This window comes from Varanus komodoensis, unplaced genomic scaffold (assembly GCF_004798865.1).
Source record: "Varanus komodoensis strain SLA01 unplaced genomic scaffold, ASM479886v1 scaffold28, whole genome shotgun sequence".
Taxonomy (NCBI): Eukaryota; Metazoa; Chordata; class Lepidosauria; order Squamata; family Varanidae; genus Varanus; species Varanus komodoensis.
The window spans coordinates 8,568,400-8,588,205 of NW_025335727.1; the positions used below are offsets into that span (position 1 = coordinate 8,568,400).

The following is a 19,806-nucleotide window of genomic DNA, read 5'->3' on the forward strand; positions in this document are numbered from 1 at the left end:
TCACTGGATTTTACCCAATTTGCATCTGATTATAGTAAATTTTTAAAGATAAGTTTCACTTCAATAGTGCATGTCAGAATACAAATTAATTGGAACCAAGTAAAATATAAAACAAAATAAAGTACATTTATTTAGCAACAAACCTGTACAAAACAGGGGAGGGGAGGTTGTGGGGATCGGCCCCGTCACATAGATTTAAGGCTATGTACAAGGTTCTGTTATTTATCTTGTAATTAGAAAATGTTGGCTTTGTCTCCTTCATACTGATGCATTTAGACAAAAACAGTGTTACAGAAGTGATCAAATTCCTTACGGCTTTGTTTTTTAAAAAAACAGAGAAAACAAGGAGATACCTCCTGATCTTATGAAAAAGAAACATTTGTGCAGATGGAAAAGTACAGCGTCTTCTTCTCCCTATCCTCACAGTTCTGCCAACAAAGATGACCTTGAGGCAGCAGTGGAAGTAAATGGTAACTTGTTCTCAGAAAGGACTGATCATTTTCAAAAATTCGACTATGTATGTATTAAACTCTTCCTAAGGGAAGGGAAGGGAAGGGAAGGGAAGGGAAGGGAAGGGAAGGGAATAATGAAAAGAAAAGGAAAAAAAAAGGATTACAGTTTCAGTGGTACAAAAGCCTAGACTGTAGGACAAGTATAGAGTTTAACTTGATCTAGTTTTCTCTACAGGTTTCTATTAAGGCAAACCTGTGGTGTTTATGCTATCAAAATATGAAGCTGTTTCTTTTTATCTTCTGCAAGGGATGTGGTCAACTTGTGTGCAAAGATGCCAGCAAATGCAAGACTCAGAAGCACAAGGGAAACCAATCCACCCGTTTCAAAACCTTTGATGAGCTGGACTATTTATACATGAGCGCTCTTAGCGTGGGTGGGAGAGCTAGATCCTGAGGCGTAGTAGAAACGGTTCTCACCAAATGTTTGAGCATCGCCTGAGCAGCAAACGATGATGCACCCGCCAAAGAGGCAAAGGAAAGATCCGATCCAGCCTGTGTACAGGGAATATCCGAAGCTCATGATCATCGTTTCACGGTGAGCACTCACTGGGAACCAGATGGTAGCCACAACGCCACACAGAGCTGGGGAAAAATTGGTTTTGATTTTTTAAAAAAAATGTCAGCAGGTAGCATAGAATTCCCCAGGAAATTACAAATCCCAAATTCAACCCCGCCCCAGAAAAGCATAAGCTTGAAATGCGCATCTACAATGAAAGCCCAGGACATGATACAGTAGCACCCACGTGATTTATTAGCAACCAGGGCCGGCTCTGTCATTAGACTGAGTGGGGAAACTGCCCCAGGCAACCTCCTGGCTGTTTCCCTCTTTTGGAAGACAGAGCAGTGTATACCACAGAAACTGACCTGGGTGCTCCAACCCAGGGGTGGACCATGGATTAGTAGTAGAGGGGGTTGGGGAAAGCGCAGCTTGAAACGCTGGAGAGTGCCGAACATACAAAGCCAGATGGACCAATGGCCTAGCTCAGTCTAAAGAAACGTTCTATTTCCTAAACTAGCCTTTAGCTACAGGAGTGCTGGTGGGCACCCTTTCACTGCCAGTAATGGTGTGGCAGTGAGACCCCATGGATTCCCTCCCTCCAGCATTCACAGACTTCCTACCATGCTCAGCTTAGAAAGTGAGCTGAGCCAAGAGGAAGTCCATGGACACCCGCAGAATGATGGCTGCACCACCAACAAGTTTCTTCTGCATCATGTGCAGCGACAAGCAAAGACTGCAGCACATGACATGGACGAGGGGTGCTGCTTGTGCTGTGTTTGTGCGGGGCTGGATTCCTGGGAAGTGCTGTGTGGATGCTGGGAGCAACAGAGCAGACCAGAGTCAGAGGAGCCAAGGCCAGGGAATCTGGCAGATCCTAATACATTTCCTCACACATCCCTGCACAGGGGTAAAGTGAGATTCAACTGCCTGTCCAGCCATTTCTGCAAAGGGAGTGCCATCTTGTCCTTTGCTGCAGGTGGTGCCCTACCTTAGACTAGCAACATAATTGACAGTGAAACCAACTTATCAAATGCATCTGAATTGAACAGATTCTCCAATAGCAAGATATATAGAGTACTTCTCCAAAAGCAGGGAAACATAGGAACTTCCAGATGTTGCTAGTCTATAACTCTCATCAGCCCCAGCCAGCATGGCCAGTGCAGAGGGATAAAGGAGATGCAGTCCAGCCTCCATTCCTGAAGACTCAAAGCATTTGGATTTTGTCTCCTATGCACTGACCTATCATGCACAACCCCATAAGAGAGGTCATTCCCCTAATTAAAAAAACAATACAGCTGAGTGGTTTGTTTGAAGCTGTAGCTAAGTTGAAAGGGGAAGGAAGTCAGAAGAAGAAAACAAAGAACAAATGCAGGCTGGATCAATTCGATAAAGGAAGCTGCAGCCTTGGATTGACAGGACCTGAGCAGGGCTGCAAGGACAGAAGGCTTTCATTCATAGGGTCACCATAAGTCAGAAACACCTTGACAGCACAGGAGAGCAATATATTGTATGCATTAAATGCATGTATCAACAGAGCACTCCTATGGCCCCTGAAATGCAGTCTGGGAGGTCATAAGATGGGTCAGAGTTCCAGATCCAGGCTCAGGAAAGAGCTCCAACCTTTGAGCTTGGAACCAGTGCTGTGACCACCCTCTCCCCCCTCTCACGGGCAGCACAGGAAGAACCACATGGCTGCTTCTCTGAGGTCCTAAGACTGACATCAGAGCAGAGGGGAAGGGAACTTTCCAGGGGGCAGGTAGGAAAGAAGACTGGGGTCACCAGGAAACACCAGGATATAACGCACTCTATCAGCACTCCATCTTCCTTCCCTCTTGGTCAGAACTAGACAGCCAAAATCTAGATAAGCTGTCTAGTTGACTTGCACTGGGGAAGGAGCAGGAAGATGAAGGCCCCCTCTGCATGCCTGCCCTGCACAGAGTGCCCGCTATCTCCTGACTTGCAGGGCTTGCAGGCATCTTCATTTAGACTCGCATAAAATTAATTTCTCCAGACCTTTTTCAAAAATGATAAAATGTGAATAAAAGCAAAAAGCAGCAAAGCACAAAATCCAGTGCCACATTACAAGAACAAGGACCATAAAGTATATAAATTTAGACTAAATCAGTTAAGTACACAATATTACAATCTTTAAAAAGATAGTGTGTGATCCCATGCTGGCCTGAGATTCCTGTATCTCCTTCCATACCCCAGCCAGCTATGGGAAACTCTGGAGGACGTAAACATTTTTCCTCTCTCAACAGGCATAGGATTACACCCTAAAAGTCTTTTAAAAATTAAAAAGCTGGGAAGAACAGCAAATTCTGAGCAAGACATGAGAAAGATAGTCATGTGAGTGCCATGTTCTCACTGGGAGAGCATTCCAGGTGAGGAGGCATTATCCCAAAATGTCTTTCTTATTCCCACTTTTGGAGCCTCGGAAGGAAGCCCTTGACAAAGAGCTTCTGTAGACACCTCACCAAACTCCAGGGTTCTCCAGCAGAAGGAAATGCTGATTAAGCACATGTTGTATGAAGAAATGTTTCCCTTCTGACACAATTGAACCTGTTTGCCAATCATCTTGCACCAGTCGCTCCATGAGATAATAGTATGGGAGAGAGGTGTCCGCTCTATTTCCACTCTTCCTAAATCACTCATAGTTTCTTCTTCTGCTTCTGATCCTATTCTGAGTATAGGTAGCATCAGAGACCCAACAAATACTCTCTCCAAAGTATTTGTTTTCTCCGCACATGCATTTACTGGTTGCCTGTGGGCTACTTCAAGGAAAGGCACTTTCAGAGAAAGAGTAATAAACCGAACATTAAGATAAAGTTGAAACCCTAATTGTGCTTAGATGAAGGTCCAACAACATTGGTAGGACTCACAGTGGGGAAAATTGGTTTCGGATGGAAGAATTAATGAGAAACAGAGAATCAGAGTTGTCCTCTTAGGGGGTGGGAACAGGAGGTAGGCCTCTGCGTGATTTGCAGCAAACTAGCAAGGTTTATGCCTCCCAATCATTTAACAAGAGCAGTATCAAAATGACCCTAAATGACCCTCAGCTTTTGATGACTGCACATAAAAAATTGTTCAGAAGGGCTGCAAGTTCCATTCATATTATGGAACTCAGAATGGATTGCCAGGCTATGGTTAGTTTAATTCTAAGTACATGTCATTTGTACCAGGCAGGTCCATAGGATCTCAGGATTCTCATAAGCCCTGGATTTATGGCCATGTCTGAACTGACCCAACCCAGAAAATCCACCCTGCAGCATCCCTGGTCAATGGCCACCCAGACCTTATTTAAAGTGCACCACCATAGGAAAGCACCATTTGAGACAGCGTCTTTTTCTTAGCTCTATGGGACTTCTTCTGAGATGGGCTAATCAGAACAGAACACAGTATTCTAAATGCAACACCCTTCTCATGAATCCATTCAGAAAAAATCTTGCAGTGAAGGTGCCCCCCGCCCCCTCCCAAAACAATTCCCACCATCCCCTATTAAAGCAATGGGAATTGAAGGGCAAGAGACTCTCAGACAAAGAAGCTCTAAAACTCTACATTGTTTAAAGAGGAAAAGTGCTTCTCACATCTGAGAACCATCAAACTGGCCAATATTTTATTTCCTGCAGCCAGGGAGAAACATGGAGGATTCAGTCACTGAAGCTATTTGAAAATCAGTCAAACAATAACAAAAACTTTGGTAAAACCAACAGCATTCCAGAGACCACACTGAAAGATGTCTTGAGGCAGTTTGAAAGTGCTGAGGTTACAAGAGGAAGAAAAACACAGGAAAAAGAAAACAACAAGAAAATGTTTGGTTTAAAACCAATAAACACGCTACAGAGCCTCCAGCCAGTGAGGAACTGCCATACACAAGGACTGCAGCTATTATGCGATGAGGGAAACATAGTCTGCCCCGGAGCCTGCATTAAAACATAGGACACAATGTCTGATCCAACTTCATGGTGCATAGCGCATTTCTGTCCGTATTCAGTGGCACTTACTCTCAAGCAAGTGCAGCTGTGCAAGAAAGCATAGCAGTGTGCTGAATGGGCTCTTCTGATTTTTTCCCCCCTGTGTGGGTTTCTTTCTCTGGAGGAGGCAGCTGGCAAGATCTGAATTCCCCCTCCTTTCATTGGGATCATACCCAGCCTTACAGTGTTGGCACTGATGCACTCTCTCCCTCCAAAAGATAGTTGTAGCACCACTCTGGTTACCAGCTTGTGTTCAGGCTTCAACTGACTTGGAGTTTCTGATGTTCTGCCAGTTGAAGACCAATGATGCATACCATCATCTGCACTTATCATGCAAGAGGTTGTGTGTGTGTGTGTGTGTGTGTGTGTGTGTGTGTGTGTGTGTTTGCGGTGGGGAGGCAGTTGCCGAGCTATTCACAGCTTCCTAACAAGTGCTCACCTGATGAAACAGAGACATTTGTGATTTTTATCCATGATGGTATCCATGGTGTTTCTCCTCCAAGAAAATGCTCTGCAAGGTCACTCAGTGAGGACTTCTCATGGCATGCATGTCCCAAGATTACTCATGTGGAGGCCCATAGAGCTCCACATAGGATTGCAGCCTATGCATCTCTCCAGCAGAAATGATAGAACAAATTCATCATCTAGGAATCACAGAGTTCTAAGGGGTCTTGTGGGTCATCTACGCTATTCTTCTCAAGAGCTGTATTGAATAAGATCCTACTGCTAGCACCAAGGTTCCACCAGCTGTGGAAACCCTGTTTTCTTCTTTGTCTAAGTGTCAACAGCCAATAATTTGGCCAGGAGAAATGGTTACACAAGCCACTCCACAAGCATTTCTTCAAGGCACCCCAGCTTTGTTAGGCTACGGGTTGCTTGAGCATTGTGCTAGCAGAACACTGTTGTCTCTTGTACTTTTCCCACAAAATAGCACCTTCAATTCAGGATGCAACATCTGTGACAGATAGCCATTCAGCCTCTGCTTACATTCTTCCAACAAAGGACTCTCAAACAAATCTAACCATTAGGAAGTTTCTCCAAATACTAAGCTGAAACTCTTTCTCTCAATCTCCACCCAATGATTCTACTCCTGCCCTTTGGAGCAACACAGACGTCTTCTCAACCTTCTGTGAGCCTTTCTACAACCCTACTTTTGGTTTCACTGCAGCATTGAAGTCCACGTTCTGCATAGAGTGATTGCCCCTTGGTGCTATTGTACCCCACTAGATGGAGCTGAATAACTCAAATACACAAGGAGAAGCAGCACTGTTTTCCCTGTTCAAATATATTACCTCATTTACCCATTCTAAAATAAGCTGGGAGAGTGCTCTGAAAAAATAGACACTGGAGGATCACAATGTTGTCTAAATAGTCGACAACTGTGAGTCAGAAATCACGAGTGCACACTAAATGCCTTGCGCAGAAAAACTCTGGCTGGCTGGGAGTTGTAGGAGTTCCATCAATGCATGCAGAGAATCGCACCCTTGGCCACTCGTCCACAAGTCCCATTGATCACTGATGCCGAAACATTTTCATGAATGGAATTGACTTTCCCTCAGTTGTGATAACAGACTCCCAAATCTGAAGAACCTGTAAGAAGCCTTCTCTTAAAGCAGACAAACAGAGGGGAGAGTGGGAGGTGGTCGAGCGAGAGAGTAAGCACCCGCCAAAGAATGCACCCCCTCCGAGTGATGCTTGGTTTAAGTTGCTTGCACAAACTGGGGATTATTTTTAAAACCGAGACCTTCCTGTAACAATTTCAGGTTGAAAGCAAATAGCAACTGATGAGGCAAAATTGCTCTCAGCGTGCTGGCTGTACTACTCCTGGTGACTGGCTGATTATGGGGTATCAAAATACTGGATTCCTGCCCCCACTCTTGTGTCTAAGCAGAAACACACTTTGGATAAGTGAAATACAACCGTCCAAGTCAGATATACAGAAACACCTGTCATCTATTTGGCACAGTTTGCTACCAATTCTTTTACCCCCATGATTTGCTCATATTTCTGGAGCTGTGTCCAAACTAGAGATGGAGTTTTGCCTTACCTAAGCCAATAGTTTGACCTAGTTGATGTTTGCTTGCTCTGTTCCTAATTAAAATAGTTAGGAACTGGCTGGGGAATACTGGGAATTGCAGGACTTTTTTCCAGCTAACTGGGCATAGGACTGCACCCTGGGGCACAACCCTGCTTACTCCCCACCCTCCAGCCCTGGCTTGCTGTCTCAGCACCCACCTACTGCTGTTCTCCCCATGTTCTGCATCACAAACTCAGCTCACATTTCCAGGGTTGGTTCTCTTGTATTTCATCTCCTTTCTCCGCCGCAAAAAAGGAGAATTGTGCTTAAGAAGAAAATTGGCTGAACTCAAGGGGGATTTATGTGCCCACTTCAGAGTCTCTCTTAGGCTGGAAAAGGAAAACAGTTCTCAAGGGAATCGCTGGCAGCAGTTGAGAAGAGGCATCCCATGCTGCATAGCTATTCTATTGTAGTCTTTGCCTGAACAGATTTTGAAGGTGCGTTCCCCCCCCTACACGCACACACATTTCAGAGGCAAAAGTGGTACGGGTGTGTACATACCACAAATGCCAATCTCTGAAAAAGAGCTATCTTCACCGCTCTAAAACATGCTATTGTCTTCTCTCAGCCTTATCCTGCACATTAACATATATCCAATTTGCTGTTGGATGTGATGAGCAAACAAGGAGCTTGCCAAAAACATTCAAGCAGGATGGAAGGGTGGACACCTGCATTATGATTGTCAACATCTATTTTCAGCTGTCATTAAATCAGCTGGAAGATCTGAGCTCTCTATTTTCCTGGCAAGTTGTCAACAGCTATTTTGTATTCCATTTTACTTTCCACAGTGACCTGGACCAGATGTCATGCTTTCCAATCTCCTAACTGTAGTTAGGAGACTGATGTATATAAATATTGAAGATACTGCATGTCGTTACTGTTCACACACCTGATATGGCTAAAAAGGAAACTAAAAACATAAAAGCACAATAAAGCGATAATAACAGAGCCAGCATAGTTTACTGCTTAGCGTGTCAGAGTAGGATTGGGAAGACATTGGTTCAAATACCCACTCAGCCATTAAAGCGGAGGGTGGGCTAGGTCACTTGCTCTCTGAGCCTAGCCTAGCCTAGCTTGCAGGATTGCTGTGCAGATAAACTGAGAGGGGCTTGTATGACACTCTCAGCTCCTTTGAGAAAGGGTGGGATAGAAGAAAAGGAGGATGATCAACTATCCGCAAAATCTCAATCATTTAAAAGGAAACGATGTCACCCCTTTTGAAAGAGCCCAGTATTTGCCTGGGTATGAAAAATCAATAGAGAAGAAACCCTACACACCTTGCCCTGGTGGATGTCATTAAGGAGACAATGAGAGCTCTCGCTTGCAGATCAAAGGCATCACACATAAGAAGAGGTGGTCCTTAAGATATGCTGGATGCAGACAGGGCGAGGAACCTGTGCTTCTCCAGATGCTGTTCAACTCCAACCTTCATCAATCCCAGCCAGCAGGGCTAATGGGAAGGCAACTGGAGTTGTTCCCCAGCCCTGATCTAAGCATGAGAGCTTTGCTCAAGGGTTCAGAGAGAAACCTTATGGCCATCTATCAAGGATGCTGTAGCTACACCTTGCAACAGGGCACCTGCACAGAGCATCAGGTTGGATTAGAGGATCCACATGGTTTGCTCCAACTCTATGGTACTATGGAGCTTTGGTTACCATTGCTTCCCCTTCTCCCTTGAAACAAAATCCCTTCTGCCTTTCATTTTGGAGCTAACTGTGATGGGTGGGCACAATTATATCCAACCACTGTTTGCAAATCCAGTTGTCATAAATGCAAAGGGTGGCAGGAGTTAACCACCCTAGTTTGCAAGAAAGCCTGTATGAATGAAATGCCACTCTGTCATTACCCAGAAAGTGAGAAGGAAATCCATGCAAGTTGAGAGGGGAAAGAAGGTGGTGGTGGGCACAGGTTGCTCCCAGGCTTGTCCTAAGTACAGTGGGATGAGTGGGATGGTGTGACGTAGTGTCCTGCAACAGCAGGAGGTTGGACTCGATGGCCTTCATTGTCCCTTCCAACTCTACCATTCTATGATTCTATACGTATGCTAGGAAACAGAGCAGTATACAGTCTCCCCTGCACCAACCCTCCTTCCCTTTCTTCTTATGTCGCTAATTCACCACCAAACTCATATCTGTTTCCCCACAAATTAGGAAGATGTGAGTGCTACAGCAGGCTACTGATGAGATGTTTCAGGGAAGACCCATGGAGGATATTCTCAGGTGCATCATGGGGACCTGCAACAGTTTTGCTGGTTCTTGCAACTGTCCATGTGTCTTGGCCTTCCTTGTGAGAACTGTCTAGTTACTTGAATGCACTTTGCTCAGAAGATGGTGATTTTATTTATTTATTGTTATTTATTTATTTTATACTGATAATTTTAATTTTATATTTGTAAATCAATGTATTTTTTGTATTTTTGTATTTAATGGTAATTTATTATGTACTATTGTATTTCAACGTATTTTATCATGTTGTAAGCCGCCCCGAGGTTTCGGCAAGGGGTGGCATAGAAATGTTATAATAATAATAATAATAGTGTCAAAACCGATTCCCCGTTCTTAGGTTGGCTGAGATGTTTGACATTCCCCATATCGCCTGGCCAGCAGCTTAGAAATGCACAGCTCATGGCACTTTCTATTTCTCCTGGAGAAACAAGTCCTCACTTTTCATCCAACATCACCATCAGAAGGTACAACTCAGGGAGCTGTCCTGCACAGGTTTTAACAGAAAAAAGTCCCACAACTCCCATGATTCCCCAGCTGTTCATGGAAACCCTATTTTCATCCTTTGCCTAAGTGTCAATATCCTATCATTTGATCATGTTTGTGGAAGCGTTTACACAAGCCCTTCTACGAGCAGATCTTTGAGGCAACCCAGCTTTGTCAGGCTAGGGGTTGCTTGAGCATTGTGCTAGCAGAAATTGTGGTAGCATCGTCTTACCACTCATCTCTTGTGCTTTTTCCATAAGCCAGCATTTGCAATTCAGAATGCACCTATAATATTTGTGGCAGACATCCAGTTTCTGCTTACCTTCTTCCATCAGAGGAGAATGATTCTCAAACAAATCTCATCATGAGGAAGGTAATACTTAGCAAAAGCTTTCTTCCCTCATTTTCCACTGAATGATTCTAGTCCTGTCCTCTGGAGCAACAGAGATCAAGAGCGCTTCATATCGCTGGCCAGAGAATGCAGGGAGCTGCGGGATTTTTCATGCCTAAATCTAAACCTGCATAGATTGCTCCCGTAGTTGCCTAAAGGATGTGAACTCCAGACAACCTGAAGTCTCTGTTCCGGAGGACACATCTCTGCCCGCCCTCTGGCTTGGTAGCAACTGTGTTTAGCGTCCACTATAATAAGGCATGATGTCAGCCCTGGCTGCCGAAGGGAATGAGCCGGCCTCGGGGCAGGGCGACACAAAGAGGCTCCTCTCCTCTCAGCCAGGCCCCACCTCTCCCTCAGCTAAACAAACGGGTGAAAACAAGACACCAAGGCCTGTTGTTATGAGATGAGGAGGCCTCAAGAATATGCAGGTGCTGGTTAAGACTGTAACACTCATTGTTATCAGGGTGATACTGACTGGGTCTTGCACCCTGTTGCAAAGAAAAGAGATCGAACTGGGAGATGCTCCAGACCAGGATAAGTGCAGCACTTTTCAGAGGGAGAGGCCATGGAGAGCAAAGGGGGTCACGTCGCTCTCTTCATGCTTTTGCATCAACCAGGCTCTCACCGTGTGTCCCCTGTGAATGGGTAACGGCTGCTAAAATAAAACTGGTCGATCAGCCCATGAACCAACCAGCCCTTAGGGAAGCCTTCCCTAATTTGGTGCCTTCCAGATGTTTTAGACTACAAGCCCCACCTCCCATGACCACCAGCAAAACCATGAGGGGCTGGTGGGAGTTGTAGTCTGGAGGGCACTACTTTGGGAAAAGCTATTTGGTGTGTCCTGGTTTCCAGCTTTCAAAAACTTGACTGCTCTACGTAATACTACGGAGTGACCTTCAGCCATGCTTTCAGAGTGGAGTTGCCCAAGAAAGGCTCGCCTCCCTGCAGTCAGAGCTCTGCTGGATTGAACTGAAGGCCTATCTATGTGGGCGTTTTGTTACCAAAGCAGCCAACTTGATGCCTGGGAGAAGCTCACAAGCAGGGCGGGAGTGCCAAATCACCCACCCACTCATGTTTCACAACTATTTGCACATATAGACACACTGTCTGTGATACTGGAGGCAATCTATCACTTCATGTCCATGAATTGGTCTAATCCCATATTGTGGGCATCACTACATCTCGTGATAGTGAATTCAATAGTTGAACTATATGCTGTGTGAAGGATTAATTCCTTTTATCTGTGCTCTCACCATTCGTGGCCCCAGATTCTACCACTATAAGAAAGAGAAAGAGAGGAAAAAAGGAAAATGTCTTTCCGTTCACTTTCTCCACAACGCACAAAATTTTAGATAGCTCTTGTCATGCTCCTTCCCTACCCTTGACTTTTTTCTAAGCCATATAAAGTACCTCAAATACAGAGAGTGTTCCTCATAGTGGTTTATCCAGTCCCTTGATCATTTGGGTTGCCTTGGGTTGGGTTGTATGAAATCAAGGTTTACATTTGGGTAAGGATATATTATTGTGCTGCTAAAACTTAGGTCCTAAAAGGAAAACCTGCCACAGCAAATTAGAATCACAGGTGAGCAGGGAGGTGGATTGTGTTGTTCTTACCCAAAAGGATCAGCAAGATTCCTCCCAGCTGGGAGCGCCGGTACTTGGCCACCCCAGGTTCATGGCCCATCCGGATGCAAGGCAGAACAGTCACCAGAAGAAAAACAGCTGGAAGCCCCAAAACAGAGGCAGCAATCATCAGTGCCCGACAAGCCTGGACATAACCTGTGAGAAGGAAAAGGAAAGCAGTTTTGGGATACCACTTAGAAGGAATTTATATTAAAGTACTGCTGCTCTAATCAAACATGGAGATTCTGAAAAGATGGAGCAACTCGGATGCCTTCCCCTGCAGCAATCCGTTGGTATGGCGGAGAACAAGACATACATCCTCCTCTCAGCAACAGCCTTAAAGTTGTGTGTGATGCCAAGTTGTCCACATGGAACTCTTGTATGCTAGGTGGCCCACCTTCAAAAAGGGGGCTAGTTGGGAAAACTAGCTTGTTAAGTGTATGCATTCTGTATTTACCTTTGGTGTGTAGTGGAGACAAGTTGTGTATGCCCACATCTCTGAAATATGGATGGGCCCTTGCCAAGTGTGCGCCATCCAAAGGAGGCCAGGCAGCTTGTATGGAGCTTCCCAAAGAAGCACGTCTGCAAGTTCTCCCCAGGCACAACTGCGGCACAAGCAAGACCAGCTGCTTGCCTGCTGGCCTTTGATCTGAGGACATTTTCCAGATAGGCTGCTTGTACCACAGCAAAGAAAACACAAGCGCATTGCAATGCAATGGAAATTAATGTTTCGGTTGCCTGGGTGAGGGCTTGGGTACAGACTGGAGCAGATCTTGAGGGTGTGCGCAGAGGGACCCTGGCAGATGTTCAGAAAAGCCAGCTGGATGGGAACAAAGGCCTGCCTCAGCCTCCTCCAAACTGGCGCCATTCAGATGTGATGGACTGCAACCCTTATCATTCCCAGCCGGCATGGACCATGCTAGAATGATGGGGGTTGCAGTCCAACGCAACTACAGGGCAGCGGGTTGGGCAAGGCTGGCTTATTCAATCCGGGAACCTTTTGCCACGAGAAGCCCACAAGCAGCTATTTGAGGCTAAAGTCCTCTCCTGCCACAGCTGCCACTCAGCAATTGGAATTCAGTGGTATGCTGCCACTGGACATGGAGGTTCTCTATGTCCACCATGCCTAACAGCTACAGATAGAGGCATCCTCCTCTGGGTGAATCTGGGGCATTGCTCAGAAGGTTTGCGTGGGTTTCGGGATTAAGCCAGTCACAAAAGCTTTCTGTGCACCTTCTGGGTACCATTTGTCTGGCAACTGACTTGAAAACAAAACCCAATTGGGCATTGTTTACACGTGTGTTTATTTATCTATTTATTTAGAAAATTTCTATGCCGCCCCATTCGCCGAAGCCTCGGGGCAGCTCACAAATATATCAATTAAAATATTATACAATAAAAAAATAAAACAAGTTAACAATATAAAATAAGTCGCCCTGGCCGAAGAATAAAATAAATAAATAGTATTAACAGTTAAAATGACGTTTGAATAAAAAGGTCTTCGCCTGGCGCCGAAAAACAAATAACGACGGCGCCAGGCGGACCTCTCTGGGGAGCGCGTTCCATAGATTGGGCGCCACTGCAGAGAACAGAAAAACACACAGAAAAACAGAGAGACAGATATTTCAGGCAATGTGGAATTAATGTTCCACAGGAGCCCTTCCATCTCAGGTCAACAGCTCACAGGTTGGCCTGAAATGGAAGGTCTGTGACGGTTGTCAGAACAAGTAAATTAAATGCCCATGTGGGGTAGGCAACTCAGTGCCCTCCTGATGCTTTGGACTGCATTTCCCATCAGCTGCTATCACCAATGGCAAGGGATTATGGTAGGTGTAGTCCAAAGCACCTTGAATGCTGCCTTCTTCTGGGAGGTTCAGTGTAGTTTAGGGTTAGTCCTAATTTCTCATTGATTTCTCTTTAAAACTGGCACATGGAGAGTGTGTGCCTTGTTTAAAAAGTAACCTTTTTTGCTGCTGTTGCTGCTGCTGGTGGTAGGGCAGTGGGGGTGGCTGCATGCAGCCCCCAGGCCACAAGGAATGTGCCCCTGCATGAGAAGGTTAGATTAGGACCAGGCAGACCCGGATTAAAATTCCCATGTGGCTTTTTAATGGAATTTATAGAATGACCTTCAGATAATTATCAGCTCTCAGGCTTATCTCCTACACCAGAATGTTGTGAGGATAAATTAACTTGCAATTGTATGGTTAATTATAGAATATGTTTGAAATTTTGTCAACCACCCCAAGAACATGTTTGAAAGGTAAGCAAAAGCTACCTTAAATAAATAAACAAAATTGAGGGGTTTTTTGGGGTGGGGTGGGGTGGGGTGGGGGGGTGAGGGGGGAGAACAATTATGCCGTCCAGACTTCCTTAGACAAAAGATGAGATAATGAATAAATGAGACATTCTAAAATGAAACAGGCTTTGCTTTTTTTAAAAAAAAAAAGTCATTGCCCTGTAGAAGATGTATTACTATAGATACTGTGAGGTATATGAGGAGAGAAAAAAATTACCATGAAGGCACCTAAAAACAGACTGCCTTGGATCCAGGGTCCTTCCTCCACCTGGCCCCAGGAACAGAGAAGCTTTCTCCATCCACAGAAAGCTTCTGACCAGATGAGCATTCCCACTGGCAGAATGGAGGAAGAGACCATCTTCACCAGTGGCCCCTTCCCATTACAATCCCATGTGAATGCCTACTCCAAAAAGTTGGAGGAACCCTCCAGATCAATGGATGGCAAGTGGTGCTGGGGGCTGCAGGGGGAAGGAAGAGCTAGCAAAGAATTCCTGGCTCCCCACCGGCTTGAGAACAGTGAATTCTGCTCAGCAAGGGCTCCAGATGGTGGTGGGAAACCTTAGATCCAAATCTCTACCAGGCAAGAGTTTCTCAGCTAACAAGGCCACAACAAACATTACTTGCAACTGAATCTAGCAACTACAACTTTCATTTATTTTCCACTCTGGAACAGGCACAGGAGATCAAATCCTGATCTTAAAATCCTCCATCCACCAAGCTAGGGATCCAATCCAGATTGGGCCCTCTGACCCTCTTCTATTAGCAAAATGAAGTGCACAGGCGGGGGAAATGTAGCTGCTAGGTACAGACGTAAAGTCACGGTCATTTCAGCCCATTGATGGCATTTCCTCCACAGATGTTTGTACTGGATGTAAACACGATAATCGGCATGGATAGAGCAGCTGCCAGGTCACGCAGGCCTCACCAGCACAGAGCCCTCCAGACGTGCTGAACTGCAACTCAAAGCATCATTGACCATCGGCTATGTTAGCTGGGGGTGATGGGAGCTGAGGTCCAAAACATCTGGCAGGCTCCAAGCTGGGGAAGGCCAGAGGTGCCATACTTGAAGAGCTCCTAGCTCGTGTGTGTGTGTCAGCCAAGGAAACAAGAGGTCTGTGGCCAGGAGGAAAGCTGCGTAGGCATGTGAGCACCGTGCTTCCAGGACCCTGCTCGCCACTTAGTGGTGCCAGTGGTTTAGTTCCACCTCCAGTGGAGAGTCACATTGCCTCCAGTTACCAACTGATGGGGACAACTGGGGTGGAAGAGTATTCCTCCTGAACATTGCAGAGGCATCTGACCGACCTCACGCAGAAGAAGATGCTGAATGAATCAGTCTTTGGTCTGATCTTGCCCATCTCTTTCTGCATCCTTACTTCTTTTGTTTTCGGTGCTGTTCTAACAGGGGCACTTGGCTTGAACCAGTTGGGACTGAAGCATGGTCATTCACCTAAAGCCAGCCTGTTTGGGTTTATTTCTGGATGGGGAAGGCTGGGAGTTGCAGGATCTTTTCTGTCTAAACGTGCATATGATGGTGAACTCAGAGATTCCAAGTCTGAGTCTTCCATCACGCAATTAGCCTTAAGGACACAGCGATTAGCCTTAAGCATGCAAGTATGAAACCAGGGACCTACCTTATAGGGGAATTGAAAGGACTACTGAAATAATGTACATATAGTACTTGAGATTTATAGTATTTTATTAGCTTGAGTGAACTGTGGGGGATGGTGGAGGACAGGAAGGCCTGGAGGAATGTTGTCCATGGGGTCACGATGGGTTGGACACGACTTCGCGACTAACAACAACAAAATTAGTATAGTACTTATGCATCTAATGTTTCACTGGAGTATTTGAAACTGAGCCTAGTTTAAGGGGCTATATCCATAAAACAGTGTTATTCTATCTATTTCTGATGTTCAGATATGAGTGCCATTGCATATTTATCCAAAAAAAAAAAAAAAAAACCAATTCACACATAAGAGGGAGGCATCAGCAAGCTCAGGAAACCTGAAGCATAGCAGAAGTTCAATAAATACTGTAGGAGATAAAATCCAAACAAGGGGAGCCCAAATAACTACGTGCTCACTGGCTACAGAAGGCTGACTAACCATTAAGGGGAGGGCCACAGAAAAAAGGGTGGGAAAGGGGAATGGAAAAAAATATCCAGAAAAAGGATATTGCTGGCTGGAACCCACAGAACTTCTCCATGCTGCAACATTTTATTGCAGGTTCCACTTATTACTATTACTAATGTTAATTGTGAACCTTATTCTGGATTTAAAGTCAAAAAACATCTCTCTTGGAGAAAATGAGATACAATATAGTACAGCAAAAGCTAGCAGGATTTATCAAAGTTGATATAACTAGAACCCTGAGTATTTTGGGGGAGGTGATCCTGTTAGCCATTTTAACATACATTATATGAGAAATGTGTTATCCTCTCTGTTTCATTCTGATCTGGGAAAGGGTCATTGCTCAGTAGTAGAAAACAAAAAGTGTCCCAGCAGGACTGGGAAAGAATTCTGCCTGAAACATGACAGAGAGGCACTGTCGGTTTGTGTGTAAATAGGCCAGTGATCTAAATCAGCTTCCTATCTTGTAATGAGTCCCATTTTACAGATGCTGAACTGGGACTCAGAGAAGCTGAAATTTCAGAACCACAGAAGAAGTCTGGGGTCCTGTGGCAGGATTTGCTCACTCCTCCAAGATCTGAGAAAAACAGCATTGGATTCAGTAACCCTTTTTTGGTTCAAATTAAAATGAGAGAAGTATCTCAATGCAATGTCTTAGCCTTCATAACTTGATGTCCACCAGAAGTATTGGACTGCATACCTCATCATCATTCACAGCCTAAGTGGTCATCTAGAGGGCACCAGGTTGGGGAAGGCTGTGTGATCGGAACACTGGTACCACTGAAAGCAATGGAGTCAAGTCCCAAGTCTTCTGTGCTTAAGACTGAACTTTAAGAGATGGGGCTGGTGAGCTGTGATCAATACAAAGGGGATCCAGCCCTGATGCTTTGTCAGCAAAGTTTCACAGATTTCCTCTTGTGTCTCACAAGAAGACAGTGCCTGCCTGAACATGTGCAGAGTGGGATTTGCCTTAACTAAATTTGCTGGAACAGCCCTCTTGATACAGGGCTGAGCAATGCTTGCTGGTGTGAGAGGCAAACTTACAGGCAAAGCTTAGTCCCAGATTTTTAAAATTTGTAATAAAAAACTTTCAAAAAAGCACTTACACATTTACAAAGCTACTTTTCTCTCCTCCTTCAAGTGCATCCCCAGACCCAGGCTTTTCAGGAAGGGGCTGCCTGACCCAGTGTCCTTCCCTTCCAAATATGCATAACTGGATTTGCTTATATTTATTTTACTATCCTTTCTTCAGGACACGGATTTGTCCCTTTTGCTTACTGCTTTGCTAGGAGCTGCACGTATATAATGGAGCAGGAAAACAGCAGATGTCCAAGCACACAGCAGAGCTCCTGAGAGCTGCTAGAGCATAATCCATACCTGGCAGTATCAGGATGTCCACCAGCGGTTTGCAGTGGTAGAGCCCCGTAGCCATGACGCAGTCTGCCCACAGCCCCTTGGACCCCAGCTCGTCCATCTTCCGGCAGGTGGTGATGGTGTAGCCACAGGTTATGACCCAGTCGTTGGTGGAGGTGGCCACTATTAGGCCAATCCAGCCAACAAAGCTAGCCACAAATCCAGTTAGATGCAAGCAAGTGGCAACCATGTTTCTTCCTCACAGCTGAAAACTGGGAGAGCCAAAGGAGAGAGACCAAAAATAAAAAAATAAAAAAAAATTAAAAGCTATTTACAAATGGAAGAGAAGCAGTGATCACTGAGATGTGCTAACAGTCAAAAGAATTGTGAAGCTGAGAGGCAACGACTGCCACGGGTCTGTCAGCAGGCAGAGCTAGAGCCAGAGTGCGAGCTGGTACAGTAATGCCTCGCATCAGTTTGTTCAGCCTCTGGGAGGAGCCCAGTCCCACGCAGCTTAATGGGAGGTGTCCTAGAATGTGCCAAGTTTTGTTTAGTTTTTTTAAAACCCTCCCTACAGTAATGAGAGAAGTTGGCTTATTGGAGCAAACACAGCAAAAGTGGTGCGGGGTGGGGGGGGAAGAGGAAGCAAATGCAGCCTCAGCCTTTCTAGGACTTATTGGCAGTTGCAAGACTCATCAGGGTGAATCCAAATGTAAGCTGGATGGACTGTGCTGGCTGAAGTGGACTTCCCTGCCTCCTCCTTTTCATGGCAGTTCGTCTTGCCTGCTGAAAATGCTACACCAAGAGTCAGGAGACCCCACTGACCATTTGAGATTTTTTTAAGCACCTCTCACGCATTCACAGAATTAGAGGAAGTACTTCTAACATGCCTGTCCTCAATGGGTACCCTAAATGCTATGAGATCACCCTAAGAAGCTCCCTTCTCAACATCATGCAAGGTGAGGACACTGGTGTTTCTCGGTTCTGCTCCCAGATAGATATCCTGTAAAGGACTACCTGTAGAGCACTACCTGTAAAGGACTCCATATTTTCCTCCATAACCAGTTCTTTGATGGCCAGAATAATCAAGGTACGAAAACACAGTGAGATTACAGGTGGAAGGCAATGTTGCCTGAACCCTTGAGAAATTCTGTGAATGAGACCAGGTAAATTCACAATAAAAGAGTTCTCTGGGAGAAACCTCAGGCCAAAAGTGGTTCAACATGTATGGGCTAAGTTTATTCCATGGGCCCATTTCTTGGAAGACAGTGTAAAAGCAGAAGAAATCAGATGAAGTTCCTTTAGTGGGGATGAATGTAATGCGCACTTCCAAATGCAGACTTCTTTGTGCTGTCAGGTGCAACAGGCATAAATTCCTTGCCAGGTCTGAAGGCAGGCTGGGAAATAGTAGGATCAAGAGCAGGATCAGCCATGGCAACCAAGTTTGGAACTCTGCACGAGTCATTCCTACAACTACCTTAACAGGGAGGATTCACTTGTGCCCATTTTACAGAGGGGGAAGTGGAGCAAAGGTACGTGTGTTGGAGAAATCTGTAATGAAATCAAATATATATGGTTTTCTGTTAATCCAGCCTGCAGTTTCTACAAGAGATGTGCTTCTCCCAAGTTGCATGGATTCCACAGACTTCAGGACCAGGTGGTGGGTTTAAAAAAAAAAACAACAACCTGTAATTTTATGCAAATCTAGTAATAGAAAAAGAATAACAGAATGACCCAAATATGCATCCCCCCCCCACAGATCAAAGAGTGAAAATGTGCATTTTGGAGGGGATTTGTACCTATGATTGCATTTGCTGAAAATTCAATTTGGCCAGTGAGTGAATCACAGAAAGAAAGGAACCTGACAATCCACTAACACGGACAGGATGGGTTTAACAAAGTCTGTAGACAAATAGGCAGTTCTGTTGTGCAGAAATGATGCCACGGAGACGGACCCCAACCTGCGTAGAGGATCTTATGCCTGGGCTGTTGCAAGGACAGGAAAGGGGAAGAGCAGGTATTTGCATGAGTTTGGCAACTGAAAAACGTCCTGTTCTGATTGTGAGCTTTGTCTGTTGGTTTAATTTAATGGATGCCCTCAGGGGTTCACAATCAGTAAACTCAATTAAAAGAATAGTACTTGAAATTGAAACAACAGAAAAGCAATGAGCAACAGGGAGACATGGCAAAATCTTATGAAGCTGATGTTTTGAATAGCATGGGGAAAGGTTTAAACCTGCC

At 45.1% G+C, this 19,806-nt stretch overlaps 1 protein-coding gene across 1 annotated transcript; it reads right to left on the minus strand.

Annotated features, from left to right (window-relative positions):
- Positions 1 to 861: 861 nt before the first annotated feature.
- Positions 862 to 17,815, minus strand: CLDN11 (claudin 11). Its single transcript, XM_044434606.1, has 3 exons — positions 17,590 to 17,815; positions 11,779 to 11,943; positions 862 to 1,094 (listed from the first exon to the last, which is right to left on the minus strand). The coding sequence occupies exons 1-3, from the start codon at positions 17,813 to 17,815 to the stop codon at positions 862 to 864; spliced, it is 624 nt and encodes a 207-aa protein (XP_044290541.1).
- Positions 17,816 to 19,806: the final 1,991 nt, after the last annotated feature.